Genomic DNA, 23,543 nt, shown 5'->3' on the forward strand with positions numbered 1-23,543 from the left:
TTTTTCTGTTTTTTTTTTTTTTTTTACAAAGTTGGCAGCTGCTGGATTTCTCACACCACATCACTACAGCTACTCTTTGCTTCTGTCATTTCTTATTCTCCTTCGGTTTCACCATCCCAGAACTGTTCTTTCCAAACCTTCATCTTATTCTATTTGCATTTAATGTCCCTGATGTCCTGCTTTTACCTTCTGTTTTTCCCAAACCTTTTTATTCCTTTTTTCTCCCTGCCAATAATCCCAACATCATCCATTTTCTGTAAATCCCTCAATCCCTTCTGCCATGGCCTTTGTATTTTACCCCTCCTATTATACTTGGGGTCAATTTTTTCATTTTTGCTTCATCACTTTTCCTAATTTGATGGGTACAATTGATTAAGCATAAATTAATCATGATTATATTTGTTTTTGTCAATGTGCTAAACACATTGTAAGTAGTGGTGTTCCTCTGGGGTCAATTTGACTCCAAGCTGTTTTAGCTGTGTAACACTTGTCTGTCTGCTGTCTGTGTGTGACCTTACATCTACTTTTGAGTTGATGCATGACATGGAACAGCTCTTTCACAGTGAAAGTGACGTAGAGGAGGATGTGTGTGAGACAGAGGACTTTATAGTGAGTAACCCCAAATATGTTACATAAAAATAAGTAAATAAATGTTTCTATGAGACAAAAGGGGGATTCCCAACATCAATTAATATGTTTAATTATGTGAGAGTCATGAATCTGCACACCAAATTAGAAACAATTTGGATGAAAACTTGTTTCTGGTGACCTGTTTTTAAAAAATGAACTGTGAGAGAAGCACATTTGTGCATAAATTCACATTCCTGACTATTTTCATCACCCTTTCTGCATCACCTTAGCTTATCTTGAATAGGTAAACCAACAATTTTGTTTCATGGATGTGTTACTGAAAACATATTGGGTTGGTCAACTAATTAAAAAGTACATGAGTTTACATTTGGAGCTATTGTTGGAGCTAGAGCTAAGTTAGAGCTACTATTGTTTAGCTGAAGAACCGGTTTAGTTTTCCATCACAAAAAGAATTAAACATTTACTTAAAAAATGATTCTGGGTTTTCTATTGCAAAGGGCCAAACGCCTGCCTCTATCTGATCCAGAATCAACACCAATCCAACCAGTGCTGTGGAGTTCATCATGAGCTGGAGGTTATGGACCATGGACGTGGTCCTGGTCCTTCTGGTTCTGGTCCATGAACCGTGTCCCTGACTGTTCCATGGAAGAACATCTGCATCACCAACCACAGTTTTTCCCACATAGAAGCATTAAAAAATAGTATTAATGCTTAATAATAGTTTCATAGAATGAATGAATACAACTTCCTGCATTTGTTCTGAGATGAAGATGAGCTGACCTCCAGATGAAACATTGGCTCCAAATCCACGTCAACAACTCTGAAATGAGCAAGAAATGTTGTTACCATATAGTTTAGTAATATTATTACATGACACAAAAACTTCAAGAATTTTCTGAAAATAATTTTCTGGCGACGAATATTTCTGAGTTCAGATTGACCCAGAGGGTAAAATGTGTTAGTTCCTGGGTTCCCAAAGTAGGATACGCAAATTGTCATAAGGGGTACATGAATAAAAAATAAAAATTGGAAACTAAAATATGAATTGATCAGCAGTCAGGAGCCTCCATGCATTGCCACAAATGACACATTAGCCGATGTAAAACTACCCAAATATGACGAGAGCTACATTGCTTTACCGATTTACATTCCTTACAGATTATTATTCTTTTTTTTTTTATTTATTATTATACATTATTACTCAATAGGATAAGTAAAATTCAGAGACAACGTTTTACTGCAGGACTGCATTCTATGTGACATTACATCAGTGGTTCCCAACCTTTTTTGGGTCGTGACCCCATTTTATCGTCACAAACTGTTGGCATCTCCAGAAACTTTTTTTTTCTTTCTTTTCTGGAATTACATTTCTAGAATTAAATTTCGATAATGCTTGTTGTTGCCAGATATAACAACAAACCTATATGTTGTTGTAAACCTATATTTATTTATTTATTTATTTATTTATTTATTCAGTTTATTTTCGACATGATTACATTCACTTTTTTTTTTTTTTTAATTTTTTGTTCATGCCGAAAAAGGAGACGAGAGAAGCAGTATATATCCTTCGCGACAAAGTGGATGGGGGATATAGGTTTGGGCTTTCGTTCGTCCGTTCGTGCAGGCTTCGCCCCAGTTAAAGGAGACAGCTTTTCTCAGAAACTGTTTCAGATAGGATAACCAAACTCGCTGTGTGGCTTAAAGGTATCAATACCTTGATAGAGTTCGAAAAGCAGAAGTGAGCAATAGTTTTTAGTTTTTTGTTTTGTTTGTGTGTTTTGACCAACCAGTGTTGCCGTAGTAGTTGGAAAGCTCATGGTCTACTGGTCTCTACTATGTTCTTGTAATTTAGGCTTGAAAAAACATATGCTTGTGAGTATGTTTAATTGTACTATTTGATAACACTCCTAACACTTTGTTTGTGAAAGTTAAAGGTATTGTGGACAATGTTTAAAAAAGAAACGCCCTCTCCACATTTTGAAAAAAAATGCGCATGCGCAACACGCCTACGTGTGCGGGAGAGCGTGCACGAGCCCTGTTTTCCTCGTGCACAGCTCTGTTTACAAGTTGGAGTCGGCATCGGTCATACAAGCTTACCTACCAAAATAAGATTTGCACTTTTCCCACCATGTCAGTCTCGCCACCGGTAAGTGAAAATCCATTTTCAAAGGACCCGGTGCGCACTGGGCACGAGCACGAGCACGTACGACGGCCTTTCGTAAACATGATTGACAACTAGAAGGACCAATAGTCTTGATGATCCACCCGGAAGCTAAACATCATCCACAATACCTTTAAGTATAAACGGTGTGTTATATAAATCACTGCCGATCGTGAGAAATGTTAGTATGAGCATATACATGGGTTTTCCCATAGATGTTAGCATGAAGCTAGCAGACTTTTTGTATTGTGGTATTTTTTATAAGTGTGGAAGGCGGATATAAGTTTGATTTCCGTCCATCCGTCCAAGTTAAAGGTGACAGCTTTTCTCAGAAACAATTTAAGATATGATAACCAAATTTAGTGTGTTGCTTCAGGGTATCAATACCTTGATGGAGTTCGAAAATGAGATTTTTTCCAGAGTTATTTCTCTTGTTTCGTTTTTTTTTTTTTTTTTTTTTTTTTGGCAGGGGATGTTGATGACTATGTCTTCTTGTTTTAACTAGATTTATATTTAAGAAAGTGAAAGTATAGAATACAGTCAATCAGTAGTTTTTTTTATTATTATAAATTACTAGACATTTCAGGGGACCTCATTTGAATTCCAGGCGACCCCACATGGGGTCACGACACCAAGGGTGAAAAACTGTGCATTACATTATTATGTTTTTTTTTTTTTGTTTTCAGGAGTAGGGGGTACATGGCTTCAGGTTAAATATCTGAAGGGCTGCTAGACTGAAAAGTTTGGGAACCATTGTGTTAGTTAATTTGAGGATAATTGGAGGGTTAAAGAGCTTTTAAACATCATTGTTTGGTTATTAGTGTCTTTCAGTGTTGCTGAATTCAAGCTGGATATCATCTGATCACTCATATTCTTTCTCTGTCTGACTCCCGGACACATGCTTAAAGATGGAGAATATTCCAGGTCGGGGCTGATCTGAAACGCTGATCTTGCCTCTTACGTTGGAAGATAATGGTGGACATGATTTGTATTCCAGTGAGATCATCGTGGACGTATACAGGGTGTAATGTTTCACTGGTAAACGCCCAGCGTTCAGCCTTGATGTCAGGGTCTGAGTACGAGGCTGATTGAACAGCGTTGGTTAGTTCATGACTTAATAATAAAGAGGTTTCCAAGCTGTGACTTGGAAAAACTGTGCTGTAATACAAAAGCGCAATAACTTTTAAGCAGAAACTGTAATTACACTTTGATTATGTCAGCAAGACAACATCTTTATTTCCTGCATTATTTATAACCAAGTGAAATCGTTTTTGAGTCATGAACATTCCAGTGAAGGATGTGGGAATGATTGAATGCTAATTCAGTTCAGTAATCCTGTTTTTTTGAAGGCTAGTTTGATTTGATAGTCATCTAAAATATATAAATCGTTGGTTTAATCTGAAGTTAAATAGGTTAAAAATGACCAAAAATAGTGTAACAGGTTGTGAAAAAGGATTTTAAAATTCACAGAAATTGGTTTAAAAATTGCAAATTACAGTGGCCTAAAAATGGTGAAAAGGGATCAATGTGTCAATATGGAACAATTAGTTTAAACTGGCAAATAATGGACATGAAAAATTGTGAATGTGGTTAAGTTGGCAAAAAATAAGCGTGAGATGTGGTGAAAAGTTATTAAAAGTGACAATAATGGGGCAGCATATGCAGCATTAGATGAAAAAGTGGTGGAAAGTGTTTATGAGTTCCGAAAATCTCTTGAAAATGGAAAAATTGTGCAGAAAAGGCATTGAAATTTGATGAAGTGGCTGAAATAGGAGTAATGTAGCAAAAATGCACTAAAGATAGCAAAAATATGCTAAGAAAAAGTGAAAAAAATGGGGTAAAATATGGTAAGTTTGGTGTAGTTGCAGAAAAAGGGTAAAAATAAGCAAAAATAGGGCTCAAATTGTTAAAAAATAAAATTAAATCTTAGTTTCTCCCAGTTTCTCGTGACACCAAATGGGCCCTGCCCTCAAGGTTGAGAAGCACCTGCTTCAAAGAACTACAATAAAGCTCTCATGGCAGCTTTGAACTGCGTTAATGCAAGTAATTAACAAAGCAGTAATTTTATAACCACTACTAGGAGGAGTTTTCCACGCTCCTAAATTCCTTTCAATTGAATTTAGCCATATTAGTAATCTCAATCAAAAAAGTATGGACTATTTCTCCATCATAAATGAAAAGTCACACAAAACCCATGCCAAGAAATGCTGAGCAAAAGCATTTTAAAGTGTTTTCAAAGAATTGATTTATTTGTCATTGTTGGTGGTGTTCTTCCTTATTAAATTGTAAAGATTCTGCCTTTTTGTCCCCATAGTTTCTCCATTTTTCTTTCTTTTGTCTGCCTTCCTCTCCACAGTAAGCAGATTTGGGAATAATTGGTGGAAAGTTTGCGTTTCTCCCATTCAGCCTTAAAAACATTCTGATATGTGACAAACTGCATTGGTGTGTGTGTGCGTGCGTGTGCTTCATGTTTCCAAGGGTCTTTTTTTTGTGAAGATTAGTTCATGTGATAGTCGACTTCTGCATTTGTTTTGTGTGTCAGTGATGTAGCACATCCTCAAGTCCGCATGTCTGTGTGTGTGAGAATAATTATGGGTTAATGCATCATTTAGCTTGACAGATCTTTGGCTACGTTGGTCCGTGGCCCCTACAAAGCTATTATCTACACGTATACGCTGTATACACACACACACACACACACACGTCCTTTGATGTGTGTGAGGGAGAGGAACGCAGACAGAAAGAAAGAAAGAAAGAAAGAGGGACATGCTGAATGTGGCTAGTACAACATTTTCATTGTTGCTTTGAAAGTACACACTCATACATGCGTGATCACATCTGTGCTATAAAATCAAATGATGGAAAGGATTTTTATGGGCGAGATTAGATCAAATCTGACTTAATACCAAAACTTTGTTATGTTGCGCAATATGTATTCAACAAAGTACTCGTAGACATTTCCCAGTTTTACTATTGTTCACATTTGCAACAAATTTAACAAATTTAAGTTTAATTTCTTCCTTTTTTCATGATCAGGCAACAAGGCTTATCCTTTGTAAGGTATGCACGTTCTCTGTGACCATGTGGGGCTTTCGTGCTGCTACTCAATTATTACTTTCAAAATGTGATTGTGTGATATGTGAGGCTACAATTTCAACATTTATGTCAAAATTCTCATCCTCTGTGTCATTTTGGTTTTCGAGGGGTTATTTTGAAATAATTTTGTATATTTTTCTAAAAGAAATGTATAATTTTGTCGTCATTTGTGTTCATTTCGTAATTTTTATTTTAGTAATTTTGTGTATTTCTGCTGTTGTTTTGCATATTTTAATGTAATTTCCTTGCGTTTACTTTAGGGGGCACACATAATTAGAACAGGGATTGCATGTGGCCCCCGGTCACCAGTTGCCGATATCTGCGTTAGACTAAAACATTTGTCTGATCTGAAATGTTTGACTTGCATTGGTTTGTACAGATTAAACATTTTATTGTACGAGCTGCTGATGAATTGTTTTTGTTCCAATAAATAGAGCACAGTTTAATAGAAAAGGTTCCCTAAAAGCAGCTTTGCCTGGTTCACCGCTTGGCAAAAAGCTTTTTCAGGTCAGTGGCAGTGTCAGTCATTCTGTCATTGGTAATGTTCTGCACTGAAAATGGAGCTGAGAGACTGATGTAGGAAAAAGGTCCAACATTAACATTTTTTCCGAAAAAAAGGAAAATGCTAATAAATGCACTTTGAATGTCTTTAAAGTCCTTTTTTATATGTTGGTATGGGATTGTTTAGTGTGTCTTTATTATCATTTTAGTGTACTTTAGTTGACATTTTGGGCATTTTGCTGTCATTTTCTGTCTTTCTGGAGTTAAGTCAAATAGTATTCAGTTTAAATTTGGTGGTAAGGCTCTGTTACCTCAGCGTGGAAAGCCCGAAGTGAAGGGAGCTACATGGAGAGGCATGAGCAGAGAGAGCGGTCAGTTGGAACAAAAGCACAGACATTTAGATGGCAACACAAGACACTGTTTAATTTTTTATTTATTTATTTTTTCGACACTGCCCTCTCTTTTTATATCCTTAGGGAGGGCTGGTGATGGTCACATTTATGCAATCAAATAAATTAATTTATTTAATTGCAATAACAAAACATGCATAGCTTTGTTAAAAAGATTGCACTTTTTGTAGTATAGACCTTTGACAGCATGTGCAGACAAAGAGGAAAAAAAAGACACTGTTTAATTAGATAGAAGAGGAGACGCTGAGGTGGGGGTGGGTTGCGAGGAATTTGCAGATGAAGCGTGCGGAAGTAGGCGTGTTGCAGTGGTTTAAATACAGCACCGTGACTAACTCTAACCAATGGGAAGCATGGAACATAAACAGCTGGATGATTAACTGAATTAGAGGAATGATGCTATCAGTTTTTAACAGCTACTGTCAGCTGATGGGGCTGGGCTAGCTTGAATTCCGTGCCTACCTAAACTAACACAAAGCTCGATTTTTGTTTTGGGGCCGCACAAATTTAGACCGAGGGCCGCATGTGGCTCCCGGGCTGCCTTCAGTGCAAATCTTGTAATGTATTCAACTCAAATGACTCTATCTAGTCCAATGAGTTCAATTTAACTCAGTTCTTTGTGAGAGTAACTCCAGTTGATTAAATGAATCGATTTCCATGATGATGGAGTCTTCAAGTCTTTTGAACACTAACGCAAATGGGAATCACACACACACACACACACACACACACCTAAATGGTGCCATATGTCGGTGCAGTGCCTTTGTTTCATTGCAAGGATATTTTTTCCCTTGTTACTTCCCAAGCTGTGTTTGATTGATGGTCCAATTTATGAGAACAACACACACACACACACACACACACACACACACACACACACACACACACACACACACACACACACACACACACACACACACACACACACACACACACACACACACACAGTGATTCTGTTACATAGAATCACTGTGACTATGACTTCCTTACCCTCAGATATAAATCACATCATAAATATTGATCTTTTTCTGTCATTTAGCCTCATGTTTGTCCTCTGAAACATGAGAGGCTCTTTTTTTTTAAATGCTCTACATTAATGAGGACACACACAGTGCAGTTGATCAGAGAAGGACGGAGCTTGCTGCAGGCTGTAGACACATACATAGCACATGCATGCATCATAGATAATGGATGTGGAAGCCATGTGCTGCTCGTGTGATTCGGGGTTCAGAAATAATAACTCCTTAAACTCTGACCCCTGTGATTAAACGACTGATTGGGTAGAGGAATATCTGTGCTGCCGCTGACCATTAGTTTGCGTGCGTGAGTGGTCACGTTATCTTTCTTCACATATAAACCAACGGAATAGTTTCTGTACTGTTGGATCAAACTTTAAAAACTAACACCACAGGCTTGACTACTTATTTATACAAACTTCAATGCTCATCCATGTAATTTAAAACACAGGTGAAATGGAGTTTTATGTATTTATCATTTTAAAATACGATAAGGTTCAATGGGTAAAACCTGATGGATGATGTAAATATTTGGATTTGTTTGATCTGAGTCAAGCAAACCTCGAAATGCCTCAAAACCAAACATTTTTAAAGCAGTAGTAAAACGCTATCATCTAAAGCAGTATTTGTCATATGGGGGTACGTGTTCATTAGCACTACAGGGGGTGCTTCAGAGAGAGAGAGAGACAGTGGAACAATAACAAATAAAAGCATTAAAATATGGGGAACATAAACTGAAAATACAAGTATCAGTCTTGGTTCCACACCAGGCGAGAGATGACCAGAAATGATAAAAATTATAAAAAATTATTCTATTCAGGAGGCACTAAATACTGTTTCATTTCATGTACTTACAAAATGAGATTCTTTCATTCATTCCTCATTATGCTCTATAGTATTATAAAGTATTTTCAGCAAAATGTTGAAGCGGACAAAGGGGGTACTTGGATTCAGAAATAAGGGAAAGGGGGGAACTTGAGTCAAAACTGTTTGAGAACCACTGCTCTAAAGCAGCGGTTTCCAACATTTTTTAAGACGAGCTTAAAGGGGATTCTCCAGTCGGTGACCGAGGCAGGCACCTTGACATGTGTCAAGAGTGAGGGATAGACAGATGTTTCAGAGAAAATCCGGTTATTTTCCAAAATAAAACATTGTACAGGCTCAGATAATAAATACAACGATAAAAATGTAAATTATGTATTCTTTCTGTGCTACCCTGTACCAATTGATCCATGGACTGGTACTGGTCCACGGCCTGAGGGTTGGGGACCTCTGTTCTAAAGCATCGAAAACAAAGCATACATGCTGGTTCCATACTGTCTGACACTGGAATGTTAAAAAGTGAATTCAGTCCAGTTCATTTTTGTTGTTAAAACTTTTAAAATGAACACATACAACCCACACTAGGTGGGGTTGTATGTGTGTTTGTCCATGTTTTATTGTTCCCCCTTTTGCATTTGCCAATCAGATAATATTATCATTGGCATTTGTTCATCAGTTTATTTGTCTGCTGGCAGGAATACATCAAAAGTACTTAACAGATTTTAAACACTTTTAAACCAAATACAGACCTTGGGACATGGAAGAAACCATTACAGTTTGGAAGGGATTCAGACAACTACACTGATTCTGGATCAGTTTAATAAATCCCTATATCTCATCATTGGAAAAGTTTCAATTTATAAAATTTGAGTCAGATTTGGCGCTCTGTGGAGTTTTCTATGAAGCTCTCTAGTTTTCATGTATGTTTAAATCAACTTCATTTATAATTCATATCAAACAAAATCTAAAGAACATGATAATCCCTGTACTTTGTTTTGCTGCCACTGAACCTTCATGAATGTCCTTCTCATTTTGTTTCACTCATTTCATTTCCATTAGTTTACGAGTCAGTGCCTTAATCTGCTTGATTAATTCAGGATAACGTCTGTTTGCATAAGCCAGTGTTGTTTTGTGTTTTTACAAAGTGAGCTCTAATTATTGAGACGTAGATGTGTAAAACTACACTGAACATGTAGATCCTCAGTGAAGGCTGTGGGTCGCTGAAATTGCATGCATGCGTCTGATCGCATGTGTGTTTGGGTGTAGAGGTTAACCTCTTCCTTTTCCTCCCTGACAAGGAGAGGTCAGAGGTCACCATACAAATGAAGGAGGAGGAGGAAAGAGGAATGAAAGGATAAATTGTTAAAAGAGGTGGGAAGGGAGGCTGATTGGGGGCCAGATGTCTAATAAGGGCTTTAAATAACCAAGATAATGGCTGGTGGCGGTGGTGGAGGTAAGCAATGGCGCAAAGTTTGGTCTCAAGCTCAGTGCTAACATTAAAGCTGTTAAACCATTTTTTTGTCATTTGATAAAATTATGAAACTCGTGGCTCATTGAATCGAACATAATTTACTTCAAAAGAAAGGAAAAACGAGGGAAAAGGTCGAAACTGTCGGTTGAAAGTGTTTGTTGGCATTTTCCCGCGTTGCATTGTGGGATGTGGAGTTGTGCAGAATGATTGCGTAGAAGTATTAAAAAAAATCGCAATAAGAATGAGGTAAAAACACTCCACATCCCACAATACAATGTGTGAAAATGTCAACAAACTGGTGATGAAACCACGCTTTCAAACAGCAATTTTAACCTTTTTTCCTTTCTTTTTAGAGTAAATGATGTTTGATTTATTGACCAATGAGGAATACACTGACTATAATTTTATTCAATGAAACTTAATCAGCAGCTTTAATTTATTCATACTTTAAAAGCAGACTTCTATCCAGGAAAAACATTCAAGAATCAACAATACATTTTTGACAAGTGGCTTTAACCCTCCTATTATCCATGGGGTCAATTTGACCCCATTCAATGTTTGTCATTCAAAAAATAGTAGTTATTTTGCTTCATATTTCCTGACTTTTCCTAATTTGCTGGCTACAATCGATTAGGCATAAAATGATCATGATGATATTTTTCCAATGTGTTGAACACATATTGCACGCATTATTGTTCTTCTGGGGTCAATTTGACCCCAAGCTGTTTTAGCTGCGTAAAAACTTGTCTGTCTGTGTGTTTGACCCATGTGTGACCTTACATCCCTGATGGTGGCACTGCAGGACAGGTCATGGTTTTATTATCAAGGGGTTATTTATGTAACCTGGCAAGAGCCAGATTGATGTGTAGCCCTGCCTCGAACTCGAGTTCTCCACATCGATCTGGGTCAGTGTCAGAACCAGGGAGGGACGTGAACAAAATGATTGAAGCTGATTGGGCGAAGCGCCTCTCCACCATGATTTGTTTTAGCCAATCACACGGTAACAAATGATGATCATCGGCATGCGCCGCAGAGATGCTGCTACAACAGCTTGTGAAAACGTTCTTTTGGGATAGTAATGCTGCGGTCATTATGTCATTGAGTGACTCTTGCTGTTTTTGCAACACGAGTATGCGAGTTAAGGGCACGTTCACCATCCTCCTGCGTCGACATCTTTCTATTTTGATTCGGAGCTATGCTAATAGCGGTAGCCCGGCTAGTTCCTCACTGTGCATGCGCCAATTTTGCATACACAGTTGTAAGATGGATTCTCCTGGTGTTTGTGAACACATCTTGCAGGCAAGGCTATTATTTATGTATTCAACCAATACACAAAGTGCCGAACACAGAAACTTGGTCAACAAATTTCTGAAATTAATTTTCTGGAGGCCAATATCCCTGGGGTCAGATTGACCCCGATGGTAAAATGTGGGGTTAAAAAGATTCAGAGATCACATTTGGTCAAGAAAATTTGCACTCTTTTTTCCATTGATTTCTTTCACTACAAACAGCTTTAATTAACCTTTAACCTAATGCTGCCTTTTTTCCACTACCTCAACTTCACTTTCTTCCTGTCAGTCGCCCCATCATCAATCCCTGCTTCACTTTTTGTCTCTCCACAAGCTATTTGATCAGATATCTGCCGTGTTATCAGTGTGGAGGTGCTGAGTGCAGAGCGGCTCTGCTCCACAGTGACAACACATTCCTTCCTCCTATGTGTCTGTGTGCATCCATGCATGTTTGAGAACACACTGATGTGCACTTGTGCTACCACAGTGTTTCTCAAATGGGGGTACGCAATGGCACTACAGGGGGTACTTGAGAGAGAGACAGAGGGAGAGAGTGGAAAATTAACAAATAAAGTGTGAGTCTTTGTCCCACATCAGGCTTGAGGTGAAATGATGAAAACTATAGAAAAAAAATCTATTCAGGAGCCACTGACTTTTTTCAACCTTGGTGTCGGCACTGTGAATGTTTTGAATATCTGAATTTTTTTTTGAAATGTTTGAATTATTATTCTTTAAGAAAAAAAAAAATCAAAACGATACACAATCTTATTTTTATTTCTTTTTTTGCCTTGTCACCTCATGCTGTCGAAGGTCAACACTAAATATGTCGTGCAATCTTTTTGCAACAGCAATGCATGTTTTATTTTACTGAATGATTGTGACCATCACCAGCTCTCCCTAAGGAAAAGTAAAAACAACTTTATTAGAGGGGAAATATAAAAAGATAGGGCAGTGTAAAAACCTAGGTGAGGAAGAAGGGAACAGGGACGAGGGAGTCAGGGTGGGACGATGGAAGGGGTGCAGAAGAGTCAACTATTTTAAGGTGGGAGTGCAATGTGATGTTATAGTTGTTCATATACAACGGACAATCTTAACACATTGACTGGCATTGACGTAAAACGAGTGAGGACGGCGAAGCCCGGGCAGCTCACACTCAAGCAGAGCACGCGTCGACCCAAGTCGGCCAAGCTGCGAGATCCGGCGCGCCCCACGATGTCGCACCGCAGGGCCTGCTGTGCCCCCCCACACGCAGAAGAGTGCTTCACAGCTCACAACAGTAAGCTGAACCATCCATTGCAGGGGCACACACACACATACACACGACATTTACATAACTTGTGAAATTGTCATTGAACATTGTTATATATTTGTAAAATAAGAATGGTTTTGCCATCAAAAGCCCGGTGTTAGTGTTGTTTTTGTTGATTTATAAAAATAAACCAATGTTCAGATGTTTGAGGTGTCACTAAAGAAAAAAACATTAGCCTCAAAGTCACTGTTCTGCTTAACAGATTTTTTTTTCCTTCACAAAAAGCCTGTTTTCTCAGCTTTTTGGTCAGAAACTGGGGTTTTGTGTGAAACCTACCTACAGTATATTCAACTGCTGATAACGGAAGAACAAAACAAGCAAGAAACAAAAAATGTTTACTGATGAAAGTAGAGTCCATTCTTTCAGAATCTGGTTTCAGATGTTACATATATTCTGTAGGTCTTAAAAGATCAGTCAAAATGCTCTAAAATGGCTGGCGGCCAATTAGTTAAACAGCTGTATTTCAATACTTTCACTTTGTGCAATATAAATCTAGTTCAACTAAAATGCTGATAAAGTTGGGAACCACTGCACTAAATACGGTTTCTTTCCACTTATTTACAAAATGAGATTCTTTAAAAGTTGTTATCACTCGTTCATTCTATCATTATGATCTATAGTTTTTTTTAAATAGTTTTCTAAGAAAAATGTTGAAGTTGGACAAATGTGGGACTTCAATTCAGAAATAAGAGAAAAGGGTACAAAAAAATCACGGTTCTACCAATTGTGTTGCTAAATACTAGAAAACAGTGAGTCTGTTTTTGGACTATAAGTGTGTGTGTGTGTGTGTGTGTGTGTGTGTGTTCGTGTGTGTGTTTGTGTGTGTGTGTGTGTTCGTGTTTGAGCGTAGACACATTCCTTTTCGCCATGCATTCCCAAACCTTTCAGCTCTGGCAGCCAATCAAAACAGACGTAAATCGTGACGAGACATAAAAGCAATGACAACACACAGGACAGTGTGGGAGTGCGTGTGATTTGTTTGCTCTTTTTACGCACGCACCGCTGTGGGTTTGATAATGGGGGAATAATTTTGGGACAGTGGAAAAATAAATGTAGGCATTTTGTGTGTCTGATAGATTGGAGTTTATTTCTAATACAAAACCTCAGGTTACATAATACCAAATCATTTGAAAGGTCTTGTCATTGTATGCCCAAAAACAACAGAACTGTTGGAGATTTAGACTTTGTGTAAAATTAAAGTTGAATAAAAACTTTTTATAAAACAAGACGCTAAGACTCCTTTGATACAAATGTGATCTGACTTCATCCATTTCCACTGCCAGCATGGATCACTGACTAATTTGTAGCGTGTTACCTGATCCTCAAATAGAATACCATCACAGGTTTGTGTGTGTGTGTGTGTGTGTGTGTGTGTGTGCGCGCGCGTGTGTGTGTGTAAACCTCCTTTGTGTATCTGTGAAGGGAAGCTACATGATGAGCTATGAAGATGTGTCTACAAATGCAGCATTTTAGCCTGATTTCAAATGCGCACACCAAACTATGTGGATGTAATTTCATTTAATGTGTGTCTACTAGAAAAATAGGATTTTTCCAGTGTCGTCACAGAAAACAACTTAAGGCCATCTTAAATATTTATGGAATCAATTCAACTGTTTAATTGTATCTACATTTTTTCACACAAGAAAATCAGGCTTTTATTTTTGTCTCAAGTTCCCATGATTATGTAAGAGAAAACCATCTAAAATGTCTTCTTTTAATGACAATCATTTAAAGAATTGGCTCATTTGGTTTCAATTTCTTATATATATATATGTCTGTATTTTTTTAGATGAAATTACATTAGGATGTGCTTTATTAAACCCACAACAGGGATAAAATATATAAAATAAATTCTTTAAAAATCATACAATGTGATTTCCTGGATTCTTGCACAATCAGTGGCTGCCAAATACTTACGTATATATAATACATGTATGGTGAGTGAGTGAGTAATTATGGTGGATAATAAATTATGTACAGCAGCAGGTATGGACAAAAAAAAGACACTGGAGGATTTTTAACACTCCAAATAAATATTAAATAGTAAAAATGAACAAAAAATATTGCACATGACAACGGTGCGATGTGAAAAACAGTACCCATAAATATGTATATAAAAACATATGTGGTAAGTGAAGGTTTTGCATGAAATTTTGTTTAAAATTGCACATGATAAGAAGAGTTTTTGTGCATGAAGCACATGTGTAGCATATGCAAAGTGTGTTTTATTTAATCAATGACTGTATCAAACAGCAGACAGAAAGTGTCAGGGACAGATTCAGAGAGTGAGGAAATGCAATCGCCTCCAGCAAAACAGTGGAGCTCACAGTGATCCAGAGGAGCTGCTCTGTGCTTAGAGCTTCCAGATTAATCTTCAACATGGCAGCTCCCAGGTGTGAATGTGTGACACTCCACTAATATCCTTTATAGTTCTGCTCTCGCAAGGAGGGATGTGTGCAGTCCAGGGAAGAAAGGAAAGAAGGCAAGGCAAGTTAAAAAAACATCAATAGTGACAAAATGTTATTTGAGCTATACAACATGTGATGCTTTCTATGTATTTCCCGTCATTTCATAGTGAAAATTTCTGAACTTTGAGAATTTTTTTGTAAAACAGTGTTGCTCTCACATACGTGATATGAAAACCAAAATAACAAAATCTTAGAAGGAGGAAGGCAGTAATCTTGACTGCAAGATGGATTTTCCTGGTGTTCACAAACACCAGAATCCATCTTGTACTGTTCCTGCCTTTGCCTTTCGAAACTGAACCAAAATGGTTTGAACCAATCATGAGGCAGTGTTGTGGTTTAAAACGGGATTATTTATAATAATTGCGGAGAATGTTTGTGATGTTAATCCCGTGCGAATCGGCCATGTCAGTAATTTGTAAAGTAAAAATTCCCCTGCAAATGACCTACTATGATTTGCTGAACTCTGAGGTTCTGTGATAATGCTAATCCAATGTGAATAGACATCTCTGTGAATTGGACAGAAATGGGCGGGATCTGATGCATGATTACATGTTTTTTGTGTCCGGAGTCACGGTCTGCGTTTACCTTGTACTGAGATTGATTATGAGCATATATGCGCATGGACACTACCGGGAAAATGAATTTTTGCTAAAAAATAATAAGAATTCAGTTTTGTTTATTTCTGTTTTCAAAGTGAACGGACACGTGTTTTATTAGCTTATTGGATAAGGTTAGAGTTGCATGCGTGCGCATGCGCGTATATGCTCATAATTGATCTCAGTACGAGGTAAACTCAGACCGTGACACCGAGACGCATGTTTATTTACTTTTGGCGAAGAATGGAGGCTGCATTGGAGTGTTTAGAAAACCTTTTGAGTCCCGGGCCAGCAAAACCTTATCGGCCCGTAATGTACGGCAACAAAAAGAGACGGCTGAAGAGAAGGAGCAATATGAGAAGTACTGGAAATTGTGGATCACGTCGTGCTTTGCACTGTGCGGTAAAAATCTTTTTTTTTTTCTGTTTGTAGCCTTCTATTAATACAGCTGGCTAGCGCTAGCAGTAACACAGCACTGAGCTGTGGTCAAAAGCCTGCAAAGTTGTTTCAACATCAACTCACACACTGTTTCACGTTTTCAGATGTCAGTAAATGTCAGCAAAATCTCAGGCTTCGATAATCGAATGCGCCACATAAAAAGCAGACGTTGGGGGGTCATTTATTTATTACATGTGGTCCCTAGGTGAAACTAATCCCATGCAAATAGGGCTTAAGGAATAAAATAAGAAAAACAACTGAAAAAGGACCCAGCTGAGGCATGAACCCATGACCCTCTGACCTAAAGATGCACAATATACCAAAATGTATGGTAACACAGCCACAGACTCTAAATTGTGACAGGGACATGGAGATACATTGTGAGTAAGAGAGGAAAGAACAAATCCAAACTAACCCATGCACACACAAAAAATAGAAATGAAAGAAATGAGGAAAATATTTGAAAAAATACAAAGAAATACAAAAAAACTCAATTAATATCATTATATGTAAAACAAAATCAGGTTTTTATCAAATATGTAAAAAAGCAAAAGCAATTCCCAAGTTAAATAGTTTTTTGCTCAGTGCATTAATCATTTTGTGAACATTTTAATATTATTAGCTGCTATGCCACCCAGTTTAATTTCTTTGTCTGTACTCAAGGAAGAAAATACCTTGACCTGAAATTAAATCAATTTCTTACAAAAACACTATTTTTGGTTTATACTTCAGAAATCCTTGGACAACAAAGTAAATCCTAACATCAAAGCGTTGTGCCTGCAGGTAACCTCCAACATGGACTCACCGGGAGTCCCACCGCCATGGCATGAGGCGCTGGAGTCCAGCACGCCAGGCTCCACCACGCTGCTCGCTTATCTCTGACCCGCCATCTCTCTTCCTGTGGTTTGAGTCTGATGAAGCCCTGCACTTCAAAGTTGTGCGTGTGCACCCATACAGTATATGCACACTATGTTTGTGTATGTAGACATAATGGAAAGCACCTGTACTCATTGACGCAGTGAGGTATTTTGTGTCGAACAGTGTAATGAATAAACGGATTGCTGGAGAGATTAAGAGAAAGATAAATGGATGAATAGAAATGGACTTTTTAAAACTGTAAATCAATGTTTAAAACCATACTGATGATACTGATGGTAGGCATTTGGAAAAGAATGTGATGTGAGTGGGGGTTTGTAGATGAAACATGAGATGTGTTTTGTTGCAAGACAGAGAAGAAGAAGAAGGCTTGGAAGCATAGATGGCCCCATCAGCCATTGAACAAGGGGAACAGCACATAGTGAAAGAGGAATAACAGGGATCAGACAATGCCAAATACAGATAAAGAAGATAAAGTGAGCTAAAGGGGAAAGGGAGAGAGGGATATACATGTCTGAGGTTATTATACATACAAGGCTGAGAGATGAATGAAGGGTTTGGAGCTCTAAAGATGGGATGTGAGCATGAAGAAAACAGAACAGAACAAAGAAGGCGAAAGCTGTGGTACAACCTGAACATACAGTAATGCCACAAATCATTTTACTGCTATTATAATATAAATGATTAATTGCGATTAATTAATTACAGGAAAAAATTACCAGCTAAAAAAAAAAAACGCTTTTTTTTTTTTAGCACTCCAAACCAAGATCATTCTTTTTTCAAGAGTTCCCAGTATACCCACAATACTGATGCACAAGCTACAATACAAGACGGAAGACTACCCTGAGACTACCACTTTGTTTGCGTTAATTTTGGCTTATTAAAACATCGGATGGAAAACGCAAGCCTAGTTTTGTGCAAACCGAGCAAGAAAGAGTTTGTGGAGCTTTGCAGCCTCTGCTCGCATCTCAGTGCTAAACATGTAGCAGCTAGCACAGACAGCCAGCGCGGACACTCGGACAGTGTTAACTGCATCATACTCTGAGCACGCCGTGTTACCAAAACTGGACAAGATGACAGGGTTCAGAGCCAAAATGAATACGTCCTGATGTTTTATTTCATTTGTATTTTTCTATTTTTTGGAGATTGACTAAAGTACACATCAATATGACAGGTAGCCCTTGGGACTAGTAAATACAGCGGAATGTAAATGTCTACGCCTGCATCTGTTCAAGTCTGTTAGAAACAATAAATGACTTTATAAAGACACTTTGTTATATACCAATCTATTGATCTGCCACAATAATGTGATTTAAATGAAAATACCTGAAGTAGAGGGTGTTTCTCAGCAATTTTTAGGTGTGACTAAAAACTAGATTATTAAAACAGAGCATAATTAATTAATTGCACCATTTTTTATTCTTTTGTCAGCACTACCTGTGTTCTGCAATCTTGAAATCATGTGATTGATGATGTCACACAGCCACATTTGCATTGTAAACATTTCATTGTTTTCTACTGAGTCTGTTTTTTATATCATTTAGCAGCTTTGTGCGGCTTTTGGTTGCTCTAAATCAGCTATTCTCAACTTGTGGGTCGTGGACCTGTACTGGGTGGGTCGCGGACAGCTGGTCAACAATAAATGATTGATACATTTAATGGCCGTGACAAAATGTGGGTTCCAGGGTGAGACCAGTTGAAAAACCCGGCTCTAAATAATCAGGAAAAGTTCTAATTGTCATTTTGGGTGTGTGTGACATTATCAAAAACGTGATTTCAAGATGGTGGAATACAGGTTTTAAAACTGTAAAGTAGTCCTATCTTTAAAAGCCAAAGAGTAAAAGTGGATTTAAAGCTGGATTTGAAAGTCTTCAGTGCCGGGGCCTGTTAGACGTTGGAGGGTAGCTTAGTCTACAGCAGTGTTTCTCAAATGGTGGTACATGTACCCCTAGGGATACACAATGGCACTACAGGGGGACTTGAGGGAGAAAGTAGAAAAAAAAACAAATAAAGTGTCAGTCTTAATAAATCTAAATCTAAATCTAAATAAATCTATTCAGGAGCCACTAAATCTATTTTTCAACCAATGTCGGTTCACCTGAAGTTTCTGAAAAATGTAAATAATTTTTTGTAATTATTGTTCTTTTTTTTAGTAAAACAACACACATTCTTAAACAACTGTATTTCTATACTTTCACTTTGTGAACAACTCAGACTGTGACATCTTTGCCCGACGGTGCTCCGCAGCTGGTAAATAAACCAATAAAATAAATTAAATACATTTTCACAATGATTCATGTTTTCTCTATAATTTTTACTTCCTCCTGCGAGCCAAATTGGATGCTCCAAAGTGCCGGATTTGGCCCCCGGGCCATGAGTTTGACATGTGGTCTAGATTCTAGATACATTTAGAAGATAGACGTAAAGGTGGGCCCAAACTAAAACGCATTAGAGCATAACTTTAAAGAGAGTTAAAGAGTACCCTGTGTGTGTGCTACTGTGAGTAACTCTGTTATCCCTGATTTAAAGGTGAAGCATTTCTTTAAGATCATACTGTTATTTTACATTACAACTTCATTAAAATAGAGAGAGAGAGATAGTGAAAAATTAATAAACTATGAACTGAAAACAGTAGACGTGAGTTTCGGTCCCGCAATAGGCAGGAGAGATGACCAAAAATGATAAAAAACTATAGAGCTAAATCTGTTCATGAGGCACTAAATACTGTTTCTTTCCATTTATTTACAAAATGATTCTTAATAATGTGTGTTATCACTCATTCATTCCATCTTTGTGATCTATAGTTGTGTTTAAATAGTTTTCTAAGCAAAAGGTTCACAATTTTCAAGTCACAATATGCTACAAAATGGTATGAAATAGAACTTTATTTAATTAAAAAAAAATTGCGAGAACAAATATATGATAATTAACTGTAATTCAAGTAACAATATCAAAAACGAGTGGTATGTGAATGGGTTTGGTCCAGAATTCATCAGTGAGATGTTTAGTCAGGTATGAACCAGTGGATTTCTCAGATCTATGGACACAGGTCAGATAGTGGAGCCCAGAGTTCACAGATATATGGACACAGGTCAGATAGTGGAGCCCAGAGTTCACAGATCTATGGACACAGGTCAGATAGTGGAGCCCAGAGCAAGTCAGCATCACATGTGAACATCCTAAATCCAAGTTAAAGGTTTTTCTTTTTCTCTACCGCGTATGACTGAGAGGGAGATTTTTGGTCATGTTGTTGATTTAGTGTGTTTTTTGATGATTTTAAATGTTTTTAGTGGTGATTTAAAATGTTTTTACTGATGATTTTAAATGTTTTTACTGATGATTATAAATGTTTTTAGTGGTGATTTTAAAGGTTTTTAGTGGTGATTTAAAATGTTTTTACTGATGATTTTAAATGTTTTTACTGATGATTATAAATGTTTTTAGTGGTAATTTTAAATGTTTTTACTGATGATTATAAATGTTTTTACTGATGATTATAAATGTTTTTAGTGGTAATTTTAAATGTTGTTTCTGCTGACATTAATGTTCTTATTGAATTTTAAGCTGTTGAATGTTTTCTGTTGCACTATTTGACCATGTATAGCACATTGAGTTGCCTTGTGTATTAAATGTGCTATACTAATACAGTTGCCTTGTTATCAAACTGTTGAATTACATTTTTCCAAAAAGTTTAACTTTTGCTTCACCAACAGATTATAATTCTGTTAAGTTCTTAAATCCTAAAAAAAATTGAAATAAAGTTAACCACATACATCTAGAAAAATGCCCAATATGTTTTAAAATAAAGTGCAATGAACTTCCATCTAAAATGCATTGAGGAGTGAAATAGTTTAACAGGGTTTGATGTTGCGTTCACTGACATCCTCATTTACACACCTAGTGAATACACAAACCTTTACACAAACTATTAAGTACAATTGAATATGCCACAAAACTTAGAAATATACAAAACTTTACAAATACAAAATGTTTTGGCGTGAATGTGTAGCTACAAGTCCACAGCACTATGAACTACATGGCCAGTATAAAAGCATCACAAGTAAAAATTAATGTAAAAACTGTTGATTTTAAAGTCAATCAAGGTTACTATACTGTATTTTTTTTTTTTTTTAATTAGTGTTTACAATGGGATTTTTGTGGGGGGGACACGACCCCTGCATCTCTCACCGGGATTTGCGCCCCTTCCCCCTTTGTCCAACTACAACATTTTGTTCAGAATACTGTGAAAAAACAACAATAGAGCACAACGATGGAATAAAAATTCATGGAGCTAACAGAATTTAAACACAAATTTGACATAAATTGTTCATTGAGAGTTTACAAAAACTGTCTGCAGTGCATTAGCAAATCCCTTTTGTGTGAATTCTGAGGAAAAATTTTTGAATTCTGAAATGTAAGCCAGAAAAATGTCAGAATTTTGACTTTAAAGTCAGACTTCTCACTTTAAAGTCAGAATTCTGAGAAAAAAGTCAGCATTTTTAGTTTAAAGTCAGAATTCTTGAGGATAATAGTTATTATACTATGATTTTCATGGTCTGACCCAACTTAATAACTCAGTTCAACACAAAACAATTATTTTTACAAACATTTTTTTTATTCATTTGTTATTTTATCTTTTTTTTTTCTTTATAAAAGTTTTTTCCTGCATTAGAGGGAGAAAAGGAGAGAGGGGAATGTTTTAAATCATCATGGGGCTTGTATTGTTCTAACGTTTGGTTTTCCTCTTAAACCACTGGAGGATTCTTTTCCGTAGTGGTTTCTTTTTAGCGTGGATGGACCGCTCTTCTTCTAATTCCAAATCTTTGGCTTTCAGTTGGTTCTGTGTTACGACCAGGGCGTTCTTCAGCATGGTCACCTTTTCTTTCACCTGCTCCTCCAGACTGCAGTAGGCCTGCTCCTTCGATTTCACCACTTCTAACATGTTGGTGTTCACCTCCAACAGTTGCTGGTATTGATCACTTTGACTTTTTAATTTCTCCTGCGCCTGCCTGAGATCGGCCCTCAGAACGTCCTTTTCAATGTTCTGCTCACGCATGAGGAGATCCTTCACTTTCAGCTCTTCGTCTTTGATGATGACGTTCTTCTGAGCTTCTGATATCTGTGTGGAGATTAGAATCAGACAAGACACATTTATTAGTATAGTGCATTTCATACACAAGGCAACTCAATGTGCTTTACATAATTAAAAAGTGCAACAGAAAATATTTAACGCTTAAAAAATCAACAAGAACATTAAAATCAGCAGTAAAAACATTTTATATTATTGTGCTGTAGAGCAATTATTGTATATTAATATCATTACTTTATTATCAGAAGTTTGTATTAATATTTAATTTTTGTATTGATAGAATTTAGTTTAATTTCTAAATAAATGTGACAACAAAATTCAATTTGTAAAAGCGCCATTAAAAAAACCAAGTAAATAAAAGTTGAATAAATGAGATAATGACTCACTGTTGTTTCCTGGTGCTGAAGCTCCCTGGTTTGCTCCTCTACTTGTTCTTTGGTCTGATCCAGTGAGTGTGTGAGATTGAAGATCAGCTGATTCTGACGCTGAAGGATGGAGGTTGTTTCCCGCTGCCACTTCAGCATCTTCATCTGGTTAGACTCACCTCGGCGTAACTCTTGTTTCCATTGGTCCAGGCTAAGCTTGAGCTTGGAGATTTCCTCCTCCTGGATTTCAACTATGAAATCTGATTCTGTTTCCTTCTTCATCATCATCGTTCGTTCCTCTTCCCATTGTTCTTCCTGCTCATGGAACTCCTTTCTGGAAACGTCCAGAGCCAGTTTGAGGTGTTCCAGGTCCCTGTCTCGTAATTCCATCTGGTACCTTGTAAAGGATGCCTTGTATGTCATCTCTTCACATGTGATACACCCTGGTGGTGCTTGGTCAGGTACCAGTGTGCAGCCTGGTTCACAGGGACTCACTGGTACGGTAACTGGTGGATGGTTGACTTGTTCATCATCACCCTTGTCTCCAGGAGATGATGGTTGGTCTCCCTTCATCTTCTGCGTCTTTACCTTCTTCCTATGATCTTGCTCTGGTTGGTGGAATGACACCTCGCTGGTTTTGTCAAATAAGGGCTCAGAATCCCCAAAGTCACCAAAAGTAATGTTCATCGCTGGTTTTTGATCCATTGTCAACTTTCCAGGACAAAAAAGCAAGATAAAATTCAACAAAACAGTGGAGTTTTTAAGGCTTTAAGCTGTTTGTTCTAAGAAAGAAGAATCCAGGTACTTTGAAGTGATTTGGCTTTCATCTCCTCCATTGGCTTCTTTTCTGTTGTCATGGTTACAATCAACAAAACATTCTAAATGTTGATTTCATGCTGCCTTGGTAACAAACAATAACATAATGAAATGAAACACATATAAACAGAGCTAACCCCCCACACCCCCAAAAAAAATAAGTAAATAAATAAATAAAATAAAATAAAATATCAAGGTGAATTAAAAGTTAATAAAGTGAATATGGTGCAAA

The 23,543-nt window shown here is 37.2% G+C and overlaps 1 protein-coding gene across 1 annotated transcript; it reads right to left on the reverse strand.

Annotated features, from left to right (window-relative positions):
* Positions 1 to 1,166: 1,166 nt before the first annotated feature.
* On the reverse strand, positions 1,167 to 23,200 carry LOC114470800 (golgin subfamily A member 6-like protein 6). Its single transcript, XM_028459130.1, has 4 exons — positions 22,517 to 23,200; positions 22,051 to 22,160; positions 8,995 to 9,049; positions 1,167 to 1,226 (listed from the first exon to the last, which is right to left on the reverse strand). The coding sequence occupies exons 1-4, from the start codon at positions 23,198 to 23,200 to the stop codon at positions 1,167 to 1,169; spliced, it is 909 nt and encodes a 302-aa protein (XP_028314931.1).
* Between the last annotated feature and the right edge of the window lie 343 nt (positions 23,201 to 23,543).

The sequence above is a fragment of the Gouania willdenowi genome, chromosome 10 (assembly GCF_900634775.1).
Source record: "Gouania willdenowi chromosome 10, fGouWil2.1, whole genome shotgun sequence".
NCBI classification, from domain to species: Eukaryota; Metazoa; Chordata; class Actinopteri; order Blenniiformes; family Gobiesocidae; genus Gouania; species Gouania willdenowi.

Coding starts and splice junctions, on each gene's coding strand:
- LOC114470800 (XM_028459130.1), bottom strand. CDS start 23,200: ATGGATCAAAAACCAGCGATGAACATTACTTTTGGTGACTTTGGGGAT. Junction 9,050..22,050: donor GTTCTGAGGGCCGATCTCAG/GCAGGCGCAGGA, acceptor TCGATGCTTTAG/AACAGAGGTCCCCAACCCTC. Junction 1,227..8,994: donor ACCAGTCCATGGATCAATTG/GTACAGGGTAGC, acceptor TCCATGGAACAG/TCAGGGACACGGTTCATGGA.